The 17,549-nt window shown below is 44.7% G+C and overlaps 1 protein-coding gene across 1 annotated transcript; it reads right to left on the bottom strand.

Annotated features, from left to right (window-relative positions):
• Positions 1 to 213: 213 nt before the first annotated feature.
• Positions 214 to 16,507, bottom strand: ADRA1A (adrenoceptor alpha 1A; the record flags this gene model as incomplete). The annotated part of the gene is made up of 2 exons (XM_084302235.1): positions 214 to 734; positions 15,625 to 16,507. The coding sequence occupies 2 exons, from the start codon at positions 16,505 to 16,507 to the stop codon at positions 214 to 216; spliced, it is 1,404 nt and encodes a 467-aa protein (XP_084158361.1).
• Positions 16,508 to 17,549: the final 1,042 nt, after the last annotated feature.

Here is a 17,549-nt window from a genome sequence, read left to right as displayed (position 1 = left end):
ACTGTCTTTTAGGCCCTTTGGTCAGGTCCCAGCACTCCTCAAAAGACTTGGCACTGTTTTTTGGTACTCTATTCATTTCACCCAACCCCATTAAGCTGTCGTAGCCTCTACTTCTACTTCCCAGTAAAAAGAGCAACTTGCAATTAAAAGAGCAACCTCCTGTCTGCACAGCCACAAGTTTGCCAGCCTACCCTAGTAGGCACGTTGAGTCCTTTAGACATCCTCCCCGTTTTCGCTGAGGGAGATGGTATGGATTTTAATCGTTGGCACTTTACAATTTTCGTGGGCCACATTCCCCGAAGTGCCTGCACAGCAGCATTCCTGGAGGAAACCTTTGCTTTTCACTTTGGCAGCGGTGCAGCTAGACTTGTCCTTAGAAACTGCGTTTTTTGTGGGCACGCTTTGCACGGCAGAGAATATCTTCCATTCGCAGACCCCATCGGACTTGGAGATCTTATAGAAGGTTTCACCCGAGCCGACGGGGATACGGACCACACCTTTGCCACTTTCCATGCTTTGGCTAGCGGGATGGTTGAGGTTGAAACTTGGGGATTGCTTCTTTGCTGCGTGCTTCCTCGGGAGGCACTGCGCTCTCAGGACGTTTTGGAACGCTTTCTTAAACTCTTGACTCGAGCACGGATAGATGATGGGGTTGATGCAGCTGTTTAAATATCCAAGCCAAAATGTTATTTTAAAAAGCGTGTCCGGGGGTTTGATTGCAGGAAAGAAAGAACCTAAAATGGAAAATATACAGAGTGTTAAGGCAGAGGCAATGAGAAATTGCAGGTAACCAAAGAAACTTAAACACTGGAAAAAAATAAATAGGATTCTGTTCTGTCTTGCAAAATTTATGACTCAAAGCCTAATTCCTGCAGGAATGAGTCTTTCAGAATGTATGATGTTGTGCAATTACATGGATGTTATATCAGAGATCAATTCAATATTCAAGACATCTACTTCATTAAACAGGCATTGTATTTACCCAGTTACAGCCAGAGAGCCAAGAGGACTGATAGCAAGTGATAAAGGGAAATTGCTTCCTCCAGGACTTTTAATTCAAGGTTATGAATTAACTATTAATTGGCTATGAATTATGGCTATATTGGCTATGAATATGGCTATGAATTAACTATTAATTGGCTAACGCCAAACAACAACCATGACATGGAAGTCATCAAAAGGGGTTTCAAAGGGCAACAAAACCACACCACTTCAGAATCTGAGAGATTACTGGGTTGACTACATTACAACCAAAAGCCTTAGAAATGATAAAGTAGTGGGTGCTCATTTTCCCTTAAGTCTTTTGGGGAAAAAAAAAAATCCACATTTTTCTTTTTCATGGCATGCATCTAAAATTCGGAGAAGTTAAGGGAAAGGTTCCTTCTTATGCCAGTGAACACTGAAGAGGGTCTGAAACTGGAATATACTGGAAACTGGTGTATACTTGCAAGCCTGTCTCCCAGAGACCATTCAAAGAGCAAGAACTTAGGTGGCTCCTTACTAAGGAAAGTCCTGTGGGCCTTCTCATTCCATGAAAGGCAGGACAGCATCTAAAAATATTAAAAACTGTTTGACAGAGGTTGTTCAGCAAATCAGTGACAGTCATTGATGATGCACTTGTTAGTCCTCACTGGCACAACAGTCAGCTTCAAGTCACCATGCCAATTGAAATGGCATTGCTAACAGCCTTTTGTTAAAGCAGATTACAGTACACGAGTGATATTGTAGGATTTCATCCTATAAGAAATCTGCTGATTTAAAACCTTGGGAATGTTTTCCCTAATGCAAATGTTTGATTTTTTGTTTAAATACAATTTGAGTGCCTTACTTCTTCTATAAGCAAGTTCTTCACTTTGAGTTGTTTGAATAGGATGTCAGTAAACACTTAAGAGATTTCCTCCTGGAGAGATGTTACTATAAAACTGTATTTAGGATATCAAAGAGTCAACGCTGCTGCTGCTTACGGAGAATTGTTTAGAAATTTGTTGCTTTTCCTGAATGACACTGGAAAGCAGCCATTGTAACAAGATCCTTTAATTCTCTTGTTGGTACTTCTCTTTGCTTGGAAATAAAAACAGTATTGTCTGAATGTGAATGAGGCAGAAAACCAAACTGCGTGTGATGCTGGGGGAGGAATAAGTGATAACAGCACTTCTAAGACACCAGTCCTGTCAAATGGATCTAGAACGAGAAAAAGAGAAAAATATTTCCCATGTGTTGTCAAGGGAAAGACTGTTACTTACTTTCCTATATTAAAAAAAAAAATTCCATCACTCCACTCTCAGTAATTACCTTGGGTAGCAGATCATGGGCATGGGAAGCAAAGTCATTTCCCAGAAAACATAACTGGCTCGTTTTGGCCTTTATAATCAGGTGTGTAAGAAATGGATCTTCTAGCACTGACCTACGCTTTTTTTCCTGCTTCCTCCCAAAAATCATAAGTTGTGCATGCTGGAAGAAATGCTGGGGAAGATTTTGTCTATACATTTGTCATCCTCTGCAGTTTACCTATTTTCTGCAGGCAGCTCCTAGGCTTTACACGGATCGATCTGTTTCTTAGACCTCCAGTGACTCTGGAAAAGCTAATAATGTAATCAGGGAGCCTCCTAATTAAATTCCGAGAGCTGCCGAACTTCGCTTTGAGTCTTTTGCTTCCCGTCTTTGCCAAGCAAAGCTACAGCAAGTGCAGCGAAAGCCGGAGAGGAATTCTCAGGGTGTTTTTTGCCTGTGTGAGAACGTAGCAAAATATTGCCTGCACCGGAGACGCAAATAGTGCAGGGTGATTAATGGTGCGCTCCTTCTGCTTCTGCTGAGCATGGTTTCATGGTTTGTGCTGCGTGGAGCAATGCTGTCTGCCCATGGCACCGGCTCGGAGAGGCCCTGGTGGCCCCAAGGACGTGCTGCTGTCACCGAGGTTATCGTGCCGATTATCCCTGGCTTTGGAGCAGTCCCCCAAGACGTGAGCTGTCAGGTGCACGGCGTCGGAGCGGCCGCTGCTTTGCAGGGAAGTGAGTCACAATACCCAAAGGCAACGCACAACGTACCAAAGGAGCTTGCTCTTTGTATTCCAGCAGCTCAACCTCGGTTTTCAGCTCCAGGTGCAAGCTGGGCAGCCAACGCGAGCTCGCTGCTGGCTAGGTACACCGCTTTCACTATCAGTTTCAAAGCTGGCAAGTGTTTTAAGGCCAAAAAAATGTTGTGCTAAAGACAGCAATTGCTATTTTGCAGATTAGCACGAGCGAGCAGGCACGTCTCAGCAAATTACTGCTGCTTTCCTGTAATGAAAAACAACTAAATAAGCTTCTCGGAGAACTTGCTGGCTGAAGCCGCTGGCAGATGAAAAATACAAAAGGATTCGAAATGCCCAAATCCCGCTCAATGATCGCTTTATTTCTTCAGTTAGGTGCAGAGTATCCACTGCTTCCCCATCTCGTATTAAGGCAAAAGGTGAAACAAATCTAGGTTTAGGGAATCAGCAACGTGGGGCTGAGTGTAAAAATGGGTAAACAATAACAATTCCTGTTTGCTGCAACTTCTGGCTCCCTTTAACTGGAATGCAAGTGCCTTGCCAAAGCCTGCTAAAAATAGTAAAGAGCCAGTGTCAGACTCTGTCTCTTTTTTTTTTTTTTTTTTTTTTTGGGGGGGGGGTAAGAGGGAGATCTGCATGCTAATTTATTAACGTAACCATTTTTGGTTCATCAGTGTAGGGATTTGTTGCGTTGGAACAATGCGCTGTCAGAGAAAGGAAAAGAAAACGAAGCAGCTTTAAGAGTGTACGAACTTCACTAGGGTAGGTCCCATCACACGCTGTCATTAACTCATTCCTTCCAGAACGGATACGACTCAGGTTTGAGGACAGTAGCTTTTCTCTGCCCTGCATTTGGTCGTGCTAGTCTGTGATGTTTCACAAGTTTAGACCAGCTAAAGCTCTGCCTACAGGCTTTGTTATAACTGCGTGGTGTCCTGTAAATGGTCCTAGTGCCAATAGGAAGAAACATGGTCAGCGGAATCCTGGTGGAACTGGGGCTAGAACTGATAGTAAAATTAGAGTAGAGATACTGTGCACCTTCTTCTTGCTTATGCCAACAACTTATTCATCTCCCAGACCCGTATAAATCAAGGTCAGTTTGTCTAAACCTTGAGCCGCTGAGCTATTGTATAGGGCAGAGAAATTATTTCACCTCCTGCATCTTCTCTACAGTGGGCCAAATCCTTCTGTACGTTGCAGGACTGTAGCAAGGAGCTATGGGCTCATTAGTATTTATGTAGTGCCTCGACAGAAGTCCGGTGTCCTCTTCAAATGGCCCCAGAAAGCAGTGCAGACACCTGGTGAGCTCCGTAGTTCAGCAACATTCCCTAGCTTATTTTGTTCCCTGGCAGAATATCCGGCAAAAGGGGGAAAATATTGTATTCCCCAGGTCCTCGAGGGACCACCGTGCCTCCCACAGAGTATTAGGAATGTGTTCTTTTCTTCCAGGAGTTTAAAATTCAGTAATGTTGCTGTCATGATTGATACCAGTGGTGGATGTATCTAGCAAGTAGGAGTAATTTCCAAACAGCGCTGCTGAGCCTGGTGATAAAGTATTTTGTTCAGTGAGCAGAGACATCTAACCAGGTGGAGTCAGACAAGGTCAAAGTGGGAATAAAGCATGGGTGGGTTTTTGTTTGTTTGTTTTAACAGTGGCTGTGATTAACCATGAGAAAAAATAACAAAGCGGAGTGGTGAATTCTCTCTTTTTTTCTTAAGGTATTCAGTATAAGGTTGTCTGTTTCCTACGTAGCAGTGAGGCACTACAGAGAAAGCAGGTGAAAAACTTTGGTCTGTGACATACAGGGCGGTGAAGTAGAAGACCTCATTTGCCTTTGGGCCTTTACAATTCATAAGTATGGAGGTATTGTATTTAAAATTAATAAAACCAATTGAAGTCTGCTTATAGAAGCAATCACAGAGGCTGTGCCCCCCTTCAGGGGGGCAGCTAGCTCCTCACAAACTCGTTTCCAGCAAAGCTTTGTTGGCACAACTCATCCACCCTTGGGGTAAGCAGTTCAGAGACCTCGGCCATCCAAACCTTGGCCACTGAGTGGCTGCCAATTAGTGTCAGCTTGGATTTGGACACTTGCCTACTAATAGCCAGGGCTGAGAAAAAAGAATTATAACAGCATCTGATGAGCAAGCTTTCCAAATCGTCTCACTCTAAACTGGTTGTCTTAATGGCCTTAATGTCTTGCCTGGTTACACTGTCAGGGATGAACTAGTGAATAGTGGCAAAACTGAATACGGTTCAGAGCTTTCCTCGTCCATTGTCCCTCTACAGTTTGTGCTGGAAGAGAAGTAAAGAAAACTTCAACTGATCCCTTAATGCCTTTGACTTTAGATTGACTAAATGATGCTTGAATCCCTGCTTTGTTTTCAAAAGGTTGAGGATTTTCAAGTGTCACTAGCACAATGCAATTGTTTGTTAGATGAAAATTAAATAAACCAGAATGTATTATTAGCCTCCTGAGATCCTTTGCCATTAAGTATTTCATCACTCTCCCCTGAAAATGTCAGGATTGCGTTCCCGTCCCTCATCGTTTATTTTCCTGTTTGTGAACTTCAGGTTTCTTCAGATCTGCCAGAGAAGTTTTCCCTGCACCTCCCGGTGAGTAAGTGCCAATTCAGTCACAACGATGTAATTTGATTTTGTCGTTAGTCACAAGTTACAGAGCTGCTTGATTACAGGTTGTTTAAAAGCCAGTGCTGATGTCGGGTGTCACTTCACTGACGGACAGCACAGAGGGATTTAGAAGCTCCCAGGCTTCAGAAATTTGTAGTGTTTACTCTGTATCGTCTCCTTTGCACCACAGGAAGAAGATCCTAGAGATTTTATGATCTGTGGACCTCACTGTGTTGTTAAAGTCCAGCTCCATGGCTAAATCTTGCAGCTCTGATTCGGTTCACTACTTTTTCTCCCTTTTTTGTTGCATGTCACAAATGTTGTGGTTGAATCAGAGCACAGGAAAAGGCAGACGGGGTGGGATGGCTCCAGTAGTGCTTGCGGGAGATCAGGGCTGTACCCAGGTGTGCTGAGGAACCAGCACCAACCTGCAAAATGGTCATGGCCTCGTATTCAGAGCCTGCAGGGAGCAGCCGTGCATGGTACCGGTGCTCATTGTGAGCAGAGAACCACCCAGTGCTGTTAGGGCTGTGTTCTTAGGGCTTTAGGAGTCCAAAAGGGTCAGGGAAAGTGCACGTTTTATACCTTGCTCAAAAGTCTGAAATCTTAACATGTCTTGACTGGCACCTGGGAAATATTCCTCTATAATCACAGCAAATTGAAAATAAGGAGAGTGGTGTGGTTTGCAGAGAGGCGAAGCTAAAATTCAGGTCCTGTAATCTGTCCTATTCCAGAGCAATTGCCCTAAAGACCCCGAGGATGAAGCGCAGAAGAGCCCTGATTTTCTCCCACGGACTGACTCTACCAGGGACTCTCTGGATCTCTCGTGAGTCTGCCCTACTAATGTACATAAATGTGCTTCATCGGGGGTTCCCAAGCTCAGTGTTAGCGTTGAACTTTATTCCATGAGACTGGCACTCCATTCTGCGTCTCAGGTCAAACACAGACCACCCCATAGGAAGTATATTTATATATACATACGTATAAATATGTATGTGTATTGCTGCAGACACGTAGCAGCTGCACTCTGTACATATATGCTGTCCCAGCACGTCTCGCCCCACAGCTCCCTTATGGAAAGTATCTTCTGTGGGAACAGAAGTGGGATCAAAGAGCCCTTCAATAGTAGGAAACGCTTCTGGGTTTTGTATAATCAAATTAGGGGAAGAAATGCAGAACAGTGGTTAAGTATCGAGTAAGAAGAGACATGAGGAAGGGTAAGAGCCTGCATCTGGTAAGACTTAGACGTTTACAGCCAGCATATCCCAGGACCTGGAATTTGGGGCTGATTCAGGGGGGAAATGAGAATGACATTGTGCTTAGACATCCCTAAAATGCAATAAACAGCCAGAGAAGGAGGAACGAGAGGTTGTTCCTCTTCGCAGGACTTGAATTCAGATCTCTGGGGCATTCAGTGGGGTGTGGATATTTCTCCAAAGGAGACAGATGGAACAGACAGAGAACTGGAATGGGTCAGTCTGGGAATGGTGCTCTGATTATTTGGATTTTTTCAGCCCTAATTTATGCTCTGTTTCATGTCGTACCCACTTAGGATGGATGATATTTCTGGCAAAGAGCAAACATCTCATCAAGCAACTATTTCCAGATTCACTGTGCGCAGATGCAGATTTAAAAAGCAGATAAAAAAAAAGAAAAAACACGGGAAGGTAAACTGAGATTTTCTTACCTGTGTCAACTTAAATAATGACATTGCTTAACAAATCAATCTAATTGCCAGTGAAATTCTGGCTCCTGTGCTGTCACTGCAGTGGAATGGTTCTGGCTCTCATTGCTAACATTTTTACGACATTTGATATTCCTCCCAAAGTCCTAGCTCCCGGCGTCGTGCATTTACAAGAAAACTTTAGCTTTCATTTAAAAGTTAAAAAAAAAATCTGATGGTTCAGATTTTTGGATAGTTTGATGGATAGTTTGAACAGATGAGTCTGTCTCAGCCTGTCTCATGATTTTGTCACTGTGTGACTGGTGGTCGTGATTTTTGGAGTCTTTGGGGTTAGCAACACTGGAATTACACTCCTTAGCAAGAGCTGAGTGTTTAGCCCTCATGCATCCAGATTGAAGACAAAGCCTGAAATCTGCTGGGTGGGGTGGCAGAATTATTCATCGCCTTTCAATCACTAAATTCTAAATGGCACCATGATGTTTGAGAGGAGAGCGAGTGAAAATTACATTCGTGGTTCATTTATTCCAGGAGCCTGATGGTGGTGACTACAGCAAGCAAGAACATTTTGAAGACAAGGACAAGTCTCCCTGACGGGTAGTTCATGCTGGAAAGCCATAGGTATGAATCACGAAACGTAGCACAACTCACTCCACATTCTCTCTCGTTTTCAGCTTCAGTGGCTATTAATATTAGCATTTTTTTCTGCTCCTTTGCTGGATTATGAGTCAGTGGGACATAACATTTCAGGATGTGATAACAGCAGAGAACTGTTGGCCATGGGGATGTCAGTGGTATTTTTGCCATTGGCTTCAGGGTGGCTGTTATCAACCTAGGGCAACAAGGCCTTTGCAGTCTGTGTTTACAAAAAACACCCCTTGTGATTAGACAAAAAACTTGTCTCTTGACTCTTCATGGCTTATTTTCTCCCTGTTCAATGACTTAACACACACGCTCACACACAGCCATGTTCCATGACTCAAAGAGTGTTAAATACCCTTTTTTTCTCTAACCTGTGGCTGTCACTCCATAGAATAAGCTGGGGCTTTATTCTATTTTTTCTTTGTTCTTTTTCCCCTTTATTTCTGTTTTCCTTTTTGTCGCTGAGGGAACACACTGAAATGCTAATGAAGGGAATCTAGCTCGGAATATTCCCACCGTGGCTGGAATTCAGCGTTTTCTAATATAAAAACTATTGTTGTCCCAGCTTTTATTCATTTTACTTTATTATGTTATTATCAGCTGAACAATGAAAAGAAAAAAGCCTTTAGATCCTAGCTTCTCAGAGTACTGGATGACCGAGCCATGATGATATCAAGGGAGGGCTCGGGCTGCTTGCCTTACTCTGCCTTCCAAGTAAAAGGGTGGGAGGGACAGGAGGATCCTGAGCTTCTCTTTACTACTACGAGACCATATGGCCGATTCTACAGAAGAAAAGGGGTGATTTGTGAAAAGTTTTATTTACCTTCTGTGCAGAGAAATGCCAGGATAACATATTGCAGTCCCATTGTGCTTCCCTGGAATGCTGGTACAATTGCACACAGTTCTCCTCCCCAGGGAAACTTTTGCTTGCTCTTCCTTACTTTCCCCATCAGCAAATTTATTTCCTCTCCTGCCATGTAAACACCTTCTCTTTGACATTGCCTTCACAGGATAAGACAGCACCAGCCACTGTGTCAGTATCATCAATCAAAGTGATCTCGATTCTATGGGAAATTGCTGACTTGCTGTTCAGCTCCTGCAGTTAACCTGATACTGAAAGATCCCAGCTCATTTCTGAATCTCCCAGCGTGCTAATTCCCATTATACCATTGGTTAAACGATGGGGAATGGATGAATCACGAGCACTTCCTTTTTGCGCCTCTAAAACACCTTAAAAACCACGTTTAAACTGCTCCCGGTTTCTCACTCAAGTTGGATCCTGTCTGTTACTCTGAAATGATGTTCCCAGTTTTTGCTCATTAAAACACCGCTGTCTGCAGGAGTCAGCAGGTAGGGAGCAGGGAGCTGCACAGTATGAATGTCAAGACAGCAGCAGGCAGTTGGATCCCTGCTATGATGAGATACAGGCGAAAGCAGAGATCCCCACTTCACTTCTCTGGCCCAACTCTGTCATATTCTGGCTGCTGGTGACAAAGGAACATGGCCCAGAGCCCAATTACTTTGCCAGCAAGTGGGCAGGGTGGAGGATGGCTCATCCCCAAACAGTGGGAGCTGATCAGACCGTGTTCTGACAGGAGAACTGCTTCTGAATCGAGACTCGGATGATCCTGAAAAGAACAAGAGGCCAGCAAGCTGTATCTGATGTTGTTTTTTTTTTTTACTGGTAACAAAAATCAGGTGGGTCCTTGAGGAAAATGTGGGATATTCAACACCCTAATAGACAAGTGGGAAGCTTTGTATTGTCCCAGCCTTGCAACGTAGAGGAGGACAGGTCAATTGTGCCTTTGCCAGCATGATTAAAGTAGATGAATTTCTGTATCTGATAGCTTGTAAACAGCTGCAATTTTTTTTTTTTTTTGGCATGTCTGGTCACCTTTGGCTTCCAAAAGGAAGTTTCCTATTTCCAGCTGAGCTGCCTGGGTATGAACTCATACCTCTGGAGCCCGAGAAAGGTGTTAAAATGGAATCAGCCACCTTATTAGAGCGTATTAAAGTTATGATACCTATAACAAGTGCAACCCTCACAGGGAAACAGATGGATAAATCCACCAACCTCCAGCTTTTGGTGCACGTTCCCACTCCCTACCTGAGACATTGCATCAGTGGCAGAGAGAAAATTGCATTTTATGCTTCTGGTTTACCTCTAGTAAAAGTAGGCAGTTATCCTCCTGGACTCCAGTTCAAAAAACAACCACAAAACAGTAATTAGAAACCAGCCGCAGATGGGCACGTAGGCAGGATTAGAGGATTCCCTTGACAGGGCTTGTGTCAGTTCACAAGACTAATTTACTACTCTAAATATCCTCCAGCGTATCCTCTTTTCTGCTCTTCTTCATCTTGAGAATGATTGACAAACACTAAAAGCCTCGCTTGCCCATTTCAGTAGCCTGCATTGTAATTTCCCTCATGGCACCCTGGATCACACTTTCTCTTTTGTCTTTTTTTGTGTGTCTGAAAGCAGCAGCCACAACCAGAGAGATTTAAGCGAGCTTGCCACGAGAAATGGACAGCAAACCGGGCTTGCAGGTCATTAGGATGAAGCATCAATCCTAACACAGGCCTGTTTGTGTCACACCCAAACCCTTTTTCATTATTCCGTCAGTTCTGTGTTTGTTTCATCTCAAAATGACCTGTAACTACTGTTATCTCTGATGCTGAGAAGTAACCTGAAAAATTCCCGGAGCAGCTCTGGGAGCCCCGCTGTCAGGTGTAACCTCGTCCTCAGCATCACCTTGCAAACTCGTCCCATTGCTTGGGGAACGCACTCAACTTCCAGACTCGCCTAGTTCTGAGCATTTCTTTTCATATCTGTCTGTCTATTTCCCTTTCTAGGGACTGCAAGAAGAAAACAAACCAACCAACCGAAAAAAACCCACACAAACAGAGATGGACGAAGCAGGCTGTTATTGTAGCACAGCCCTAGGTGCCCCAACCAGCCTTAACTGCCCTGAGGAGCCTCATCTGGGACCTCTACCAGGACCTGCCCAGCGGCCCAGGAGCTGCACAGAAGGTCAGGCTCCTCTCCTTGCTCCAATCTGAGTGCTGTAGGGAGGCTCAGGCTTGTCCTTTGCTCGCTCTGCTTTGTTGCTTTACGTTTTTGAGGTGGTTTCAGGACATCAGCTGAACCTGCCGGTGATGCCGCCTCTGCCTGCTTTGCTCAGGTACAGTGAGGACATGTTTTTGGTGGGGACGTGGCTGCTGCCTGCACTGTTGTCACCCTGGATCACCCTCCCTCAGGGAGCAGCCCTGCCTTTGCTGCTCCTTGACATTCAAATTCCTCCAGAAACCTGTTCTCAGCTTTCTATTTCGGCTTCAAGCAACCCATAGATTTGTTGGAGCCTCAGAGATCGTGGTTGCTCTACGATAATTATCACTAATTTAAAAAGCAATATTGATTCATTTAAGGCATCTTTTTTTTTTTCTTGCTTTTAAAGAGCTTTGGTAAAATGTCAAACATTTGTGTAGAGCAGCAGGATTTTGTTTTTTGGCTGCGTCGAAAACAGAAGTTTTGCGATGAGAAGGTTTTGACTAATTTAGGAAAACTAAAATGCAGTTCTGTTGCTCAACAGCCTTCCTTGCTAGGTCACAGAGCTTTGTTTCCTCCAGTGAAGCAGCGCCTCGTGGCTCGAATACACGAGTGCGTGCAGTAAAATCCCCTGCTCGTGCTGGATGAGTGGGGTGCTGTAGCACAGCTATGTCTTGAGCAAGGAGCCAAACCCAGGCTGACTGCAGTGCGGCCAGCACTGAAGCTTTTAGAGCTGCTCTGGCTACGTGGATCACACCAGGGGTTGTTAGTCAGGGAAGCTCAGGTCCTGTGGGCTGGCAGTAAGTGGCTCATAAGTGGCTAGCACTTGGGAACGTGGTCGTGAAGTCTTGCTGAAGAGAAATAATGGTCAAAATCAGGAAAGGAGGCAGTGGATGTAGTAGATAATTGGGAGTAAAAGCCACAGAGTGGACAGGGAAGTGTCCTTTCCAGCCACCTTATCTGGAGGGCCAAACAGCCTACCTGCACGGAGTAGGGTGCTCTCACAGTCTGTCTGCAGCAAGCAGCAGTCGTGCTGAGTAAGTGTTACACAGAGAAAGTATTTTGAGTTCCTAAATAGGCCAGTAATCTATTCAGCTGATTAACTTATTCTTCTGCCGAGTATGTCCCTTCTACGCTTATCCTTATAGAAAAGGTTGATGCCTGGTATAGAATAAAGAAAGTTGGGTGGATACACCTGAAAATCTGCTTGGGAAGCAGTTGCAGAGAGCTGTAGATGCCTGCAAACTTCAGCCTTTCTGTGCAACCTAATCCAAGCACTGAAGTGTTAGGCATGGTTCCTCTTAGGCAATGACATTTATAGGAAGAATCTGTGCAGAATTTCACAGCTTTTTCTGGTTTTTTTGGAGGAGGAGGTAATAGCAATTCAAAGGAAGATTAGCAGAATAAAGAGCACTTTACCCTATCTGACTTCCACTGCTGCAGGGCAGACAGAACCTGGACTTACTGAGAACGGATACCTTTTATAGCTGCCACTGCATGTGAACAAAGGACCTCACAGTTCATGCTGGATCTCAGATGAAACCCCTATTTAGGTGTTGTTACATCTTAACCCATTTCAGTCAGTCTAAGCCTGCCCTAAACTATCAAGGAAAAAGCACCTCTTGTTGCACTATGAAAGTAGCATGTCTAGAGAGGAACTGAGATTTAACTAAGGGAGTACAAAGATTGATTGCAGATTTAATTAGAACTTTCCTAAATCCAGGTAAGTTTTGTTAAATAATTCGTGAGGGTGTGTTGAATTCAAAGAAGCTCTTACGGGAAAGCTTTGAGTCTAAGAGCAAGTCCACTGGCCAGAGCTAAAGCAGCAGACGGAGTGCATGCAGCAGTGAAAACCTGACTTCTTCCAGGGGAGGTCATCTGTTTGGACACTCATTTTACACAAGTTTTGTGAAGGCTGAGTTTGCATTCCGACATGCAGTGAAAACAAATCTTAACCCACCTCATTTATTTTCATGCGACAGGATTATCATTCCTTGGCTTACTCCACAAACACTGAAGCCAAGTGAGAAGGTGCGTTGGACTTAAAGCCTTTGCACAGCCCCTTTGCCTGGAATGAAACTCCATCCAAGAAGGTAAGAAAGACATTACTCACACAGATTGCCACTGGCAGTCTTACACACTGATTTCAATTAAGGTATTGTCTCATGGCAGGGAAACTCAAGTTGTTTCTGCAGTTATTTCAGTAAAACCTGCTGATCTGGGTGTTGTACCTTTATTCCACTCCTGATATCCTTCTGTTACTCTTGTACTCCCCATACATACACCCCAAAGCTTCCACCCCTGTTTATAATGCACCTGAGCAAGCCAGGTGTTACTTGTTTTAACTCGGCTCTTAGCTGGTGGAGCTGATGCTAATAGATGTGGGGATCGTGAGCATGCTGTAAATAAACCAGTAGTGGTTCCTGATCTGGGAACAGCTGCTGCATAGAGTGGCAAGCACCTGCCAGTCACCTGAAGGGGATTGTATAGCAAAGGATAAGAATTTCTGACTCATGGGGCATCCTTCACTCATTTGCTTCTGGAAGTCTACAAATAGCTGAAATGACCTGGAGCAGCTGATGGGACTATTTATGCATCTGTCCCATTACAAAAAAAACGCTGCAGGGCTGGGCTTTTGCACAACAAAGTTCTTGTTCTCCAACTGGCTGTATCACGAGCTCCTCGACTGCTACTGGCTTCAGCAGCAGAGAGGGGAGTGCTCTGTGCAGCAGAAAGTCAGCCCTCTGGAGCTAATCTGCTGCGTGATCCTCACTGGACCACTTCTATTACCTGTGCCTGCCTTTGCCTGTCTGCAGGGTAGATCTGAAAATGCTTATCTTTTGGGGAAGTGTTCTGCCTTGTAGAGATGTAGAGTGCCGTATAAAATCAGCTGTGGATGAGTGTCTGGTTTGGGGTGAAACTGTCTGCTTCAGGATGTTTTCTTGCTTGTTTTTGAAGACTTCTCTTGCGCCACTTGTCTGTTTATTTTTTATTTTTTGTCTCTAACAGTAACAAGTAGGTCTTGAAAGACTTGTTAAAGGCTTTAAAACTCACAAGAAAAGAAAAACTAATAATACAGGGAAACTAACCTCAAGTAAGTTGCCTTATAAGGGATCAAAGAAAGATGCAAAGCCAGTCTTGAATCAAGAAAATTTCTTAAATCCAAAGCAAATTAGCAACAGCTCTGTGTGGGCAACCACATTAGCAAACGAAAAGTGTGTTTGATGCGTTCTCGCAAACCCTTTTTGGGTATGTTTCAGACATCTTGGCAACCAGCATTCCAACGTGCTGACATCCTGGGCAGCATGAGCCAGGCTTTTCAGGGCTCCCCCTTATGTAACATCGACATCTCAAACTCCAGCACTTCCCAGCATTGACCAACACAAAAGAGTCTCTAGTGTTTGGTTTTTCAAGTGGCAACATTAGTGGCAGGTTTTTGTGAAACAACCTGGTGTTCTTGGTAAATCCACTAGAGGTTAATTGAAAGAGAACAGATTTCTATAGGGTTAAAAAAAATAATAATCCCTCAAATCTTTCTTTTAGTGCTTAGGTAATGCTGACTTTTTTTTTAATCGTGCACATTATTCCACTACTAGCTAAAACTTCTATTACTTGATTTTTCCTCTACAGCGTAAGCCTTTCCATAAGAAAAGCTACTGAAATTGAGCAACTCAGATTTAAGGTTCTGTGTTTCAAAAGCTTGTATTTAGTAGAGTTCTGCACAGCAAACTTTAGGGCAATATGCCACATACACTCAGATATAGGTATAACATTAGTATTCTGCTTTTAAATCCCGAAGTCTCATCAAAGGTGACTGAGCAAGGTTTAATTAAAATTCTAATTACTTTATATTTCAGTGATAGCAAAGCAGAACAAATTTCTCCCCTTTAGAATTGCAACTGGTGAATAAATATTCATAGTCAGCGTGATGGTTGAAATGGCAGCCAGTGTTTGGCCAGTGGGCGCCGTGGGTTTCTGCATAGGATGCGAGCCAGAGAAGTGTAAAATTAGTTTGAAGGAGCCTCGCTGCTGTGTTGTGACTGGCCAGATGATAAATTAAAGCACATATTCGTTTGGAATATGGTGTTTCGTGGTGTGAAACCTTCTGGCAGGAGGCTGATTATTCTTCGTAGTGGGGAATCAGGTCCTGAGCGCTTTGGGAAATTTGGTCCCAAGGCTGTAAACTGCTGCTTTGACCCTGAATACTTTTATGTCTTGACCTTTTACAAATTTTTATCACCTGGAAAACCGGCCACAAACTTAAACACACGCATAAAGGTACCATTCCTATAGCAGAGTCGGTCAGAAATTAGTCTTAGTTCTGAGAGAATATTTTCTGTATGGAAAAAGGCTGTTAAGGTCTGTTCCACTATTTCAGAACTTTATGCTTCCCTTTCAAACCCAATGAAGCATCTCTGGCTCAGACTTTCATTTTTCACGTTCACCGTTTCGTGCTGGGGGATGTTTTGATTTTTTGACAGCTTTCCAATGGAAAACGATTCCCTCAGAGCTTTTCTGATCAGCTCTATTGTACGCAGGCCAAAACACAGCCCTCCCTTCAGGGAAGGTGCCCTACAAGCGGATTTCGCGTTACTTACCAAGAGGCATGACTACAAAAAAAGGGAGCCAGCACAGAACGAAGCATCCCACAACTATTCCCAGGGTCTTGGCAGCTTTCTTTTCCCTGGAGAACTTGAGGAGGCGCACCGAGAAGTGGTGCTTGCTCTTGGGGTTGGACGCGGACCCGCTCGTTTCGCGAGTGTTTTTCCGGTGGATCCGTAGGGTGACTTCTTCCGACCGGGATCTCTCTGTCTTCAGACCGGAGCTGAGCCCTTTGTTTTCCCTTTTGGCCACCACGTACACGCGGCAGTACATCACCAAGATGATGGTGAGGGGGAGGTAGAAGGAGCCTAGGGCAGAGAACAGCACGTAGCCAGGCTCTTCGGTGATCTGACAGATGGTTTCGTCTTCCGGGGCTGGCTCCTTCCAGCCAAAGAGAGGTCCGATGGATATCACCAGGGACAGTGCCCAAACGCACAGCAAAGCCAGGAGGCCTCTCTTCTCTGTCACTATGCTGGGGTACCTCAGCGGGTAGCTCACCCCGATGTACCTGTCTATGGAGATGATACAGAGGCTCATAATGGAAGCAGTGCAGCAAAGGACGTCGACGGCTGCCCAGATGTTGCAGAAGATTCTCCCAAAGGCCCAGTAGCCCAAAATCTCCATAGTGGCTGAGAAGGGCAGGACAGTGGAAGTCAAGAGGAGGTCAGCTACAGCCAGGTTAATTATGTAATAGTGGGTAACGCTCTGAAGATGCCTGTGGCAGGCTACAGAGAGGATAACCAGGATATTACCCAAAACCCCAAAAACGATTAATCCCCCTAGAATAACACCGAGCAAAATGGCCTTGGAAATGTTCACGGGCCCCACGGAGTGGGTGCAGTTGGAGCAGTCAGATGAGTTTCCAGGGAGGAAGACCATGGTGAGTGGCTGACAGTGTTCATGCATGCACTTCACTCCCTTTTCGGGTAAAAAGAGTGATGAGATCAGTTCTCAGAAAGTCCTACAGGCGACATTTGCCTGGCTTCGCTGGGGAAAAGAGTTTCTAAGAAAGTCTTGGAAGTGCAGCACCGGGATTAACAAGAAGGATCCAGAAACAGAATAGAAAACCTGCTTTTATCCCTAAGTTCTTGCCATCCTAGCACAGTTAATAGCCACCATTTCAGTCAAATTTAACCCTTTGGCATTGTTCTTGGGGTGCAGAAGTGAGGCTGAGGCTCCTTCTCCTACATCCCAGGGTAGTGTGATGAGAAGGATTGCAGGAGGAATTACAGCTTAAAGTCATTTCTGCCTTCTTGGCAAGATTCGATGTTAAAGTACCATAAATATTCCAAAGGGCCTCAAATTTAGGTTTCTCTAAGAGGAAGTCACTGATGCTTTAATTGCGTTGCGTTAGTCCTGAGCCCATTTTACAAGTGCCTTAGCAGAAACCTGGCAGGGTGAAGGCTGCTGCTGTCTGCTCGGCGGTGTCATTTGAGATACCTGCCACCACTGGTCCTCAGGGGCTGAAGGGTCACTCAAAGCCTCCGCGTGCCGTGGAACAGTTGGCACCTGGGCCACGAATAGAAGTTGGTTTACATCAGCTTCTGGCTTGCTCTGAAGGGGAGAGTGAGGTTTGCCATGTGAGTGACGCAGGCTGTTGTGCTCCTTTCACATTATCACCCCCTGCAAGAGACAAAGACACAAACAATGTGTTTCCCAGAAGCAGTGCTCGCTTACTGCTATGGTTCCCATATAAGAATAGAGCGGGAAGCTGTTTTAGGGAGCCTTCCTCAGGCTGGCTCCAGCCAGTGGAACCAACCTTTTTCAGCCCAGCATTGTTTAACAACTGAGGGACCAACGTGCATTTTGTTGCCTGAATTTTCTCCCCAGGCTCTCAGCAGAAGCCTGTTGTCCTGTAGGGACAGCAATCAATCCTAATTATCAGTTCACCTGCAGAGAGCAGCTCGGGAAGGGAGAAACC

Source organism: Netta rufina (assembly GCF_964035555.1).
Source record: "Netta rufina genome assembly, chromosome: 27".
In the NCBI taxonomy this organism is placed as follows: domain Eukaryota; kingdom Metazoa; phylum Chordata; class Aves; order Anseriformes; family Anatidae; genus Netta; species Netta rufina.
The sequence above is the reverse complement of the archived record's forward strand: the minus strand, read 5'-3'. Positions and strand labels throughout refer to the sequence as shown.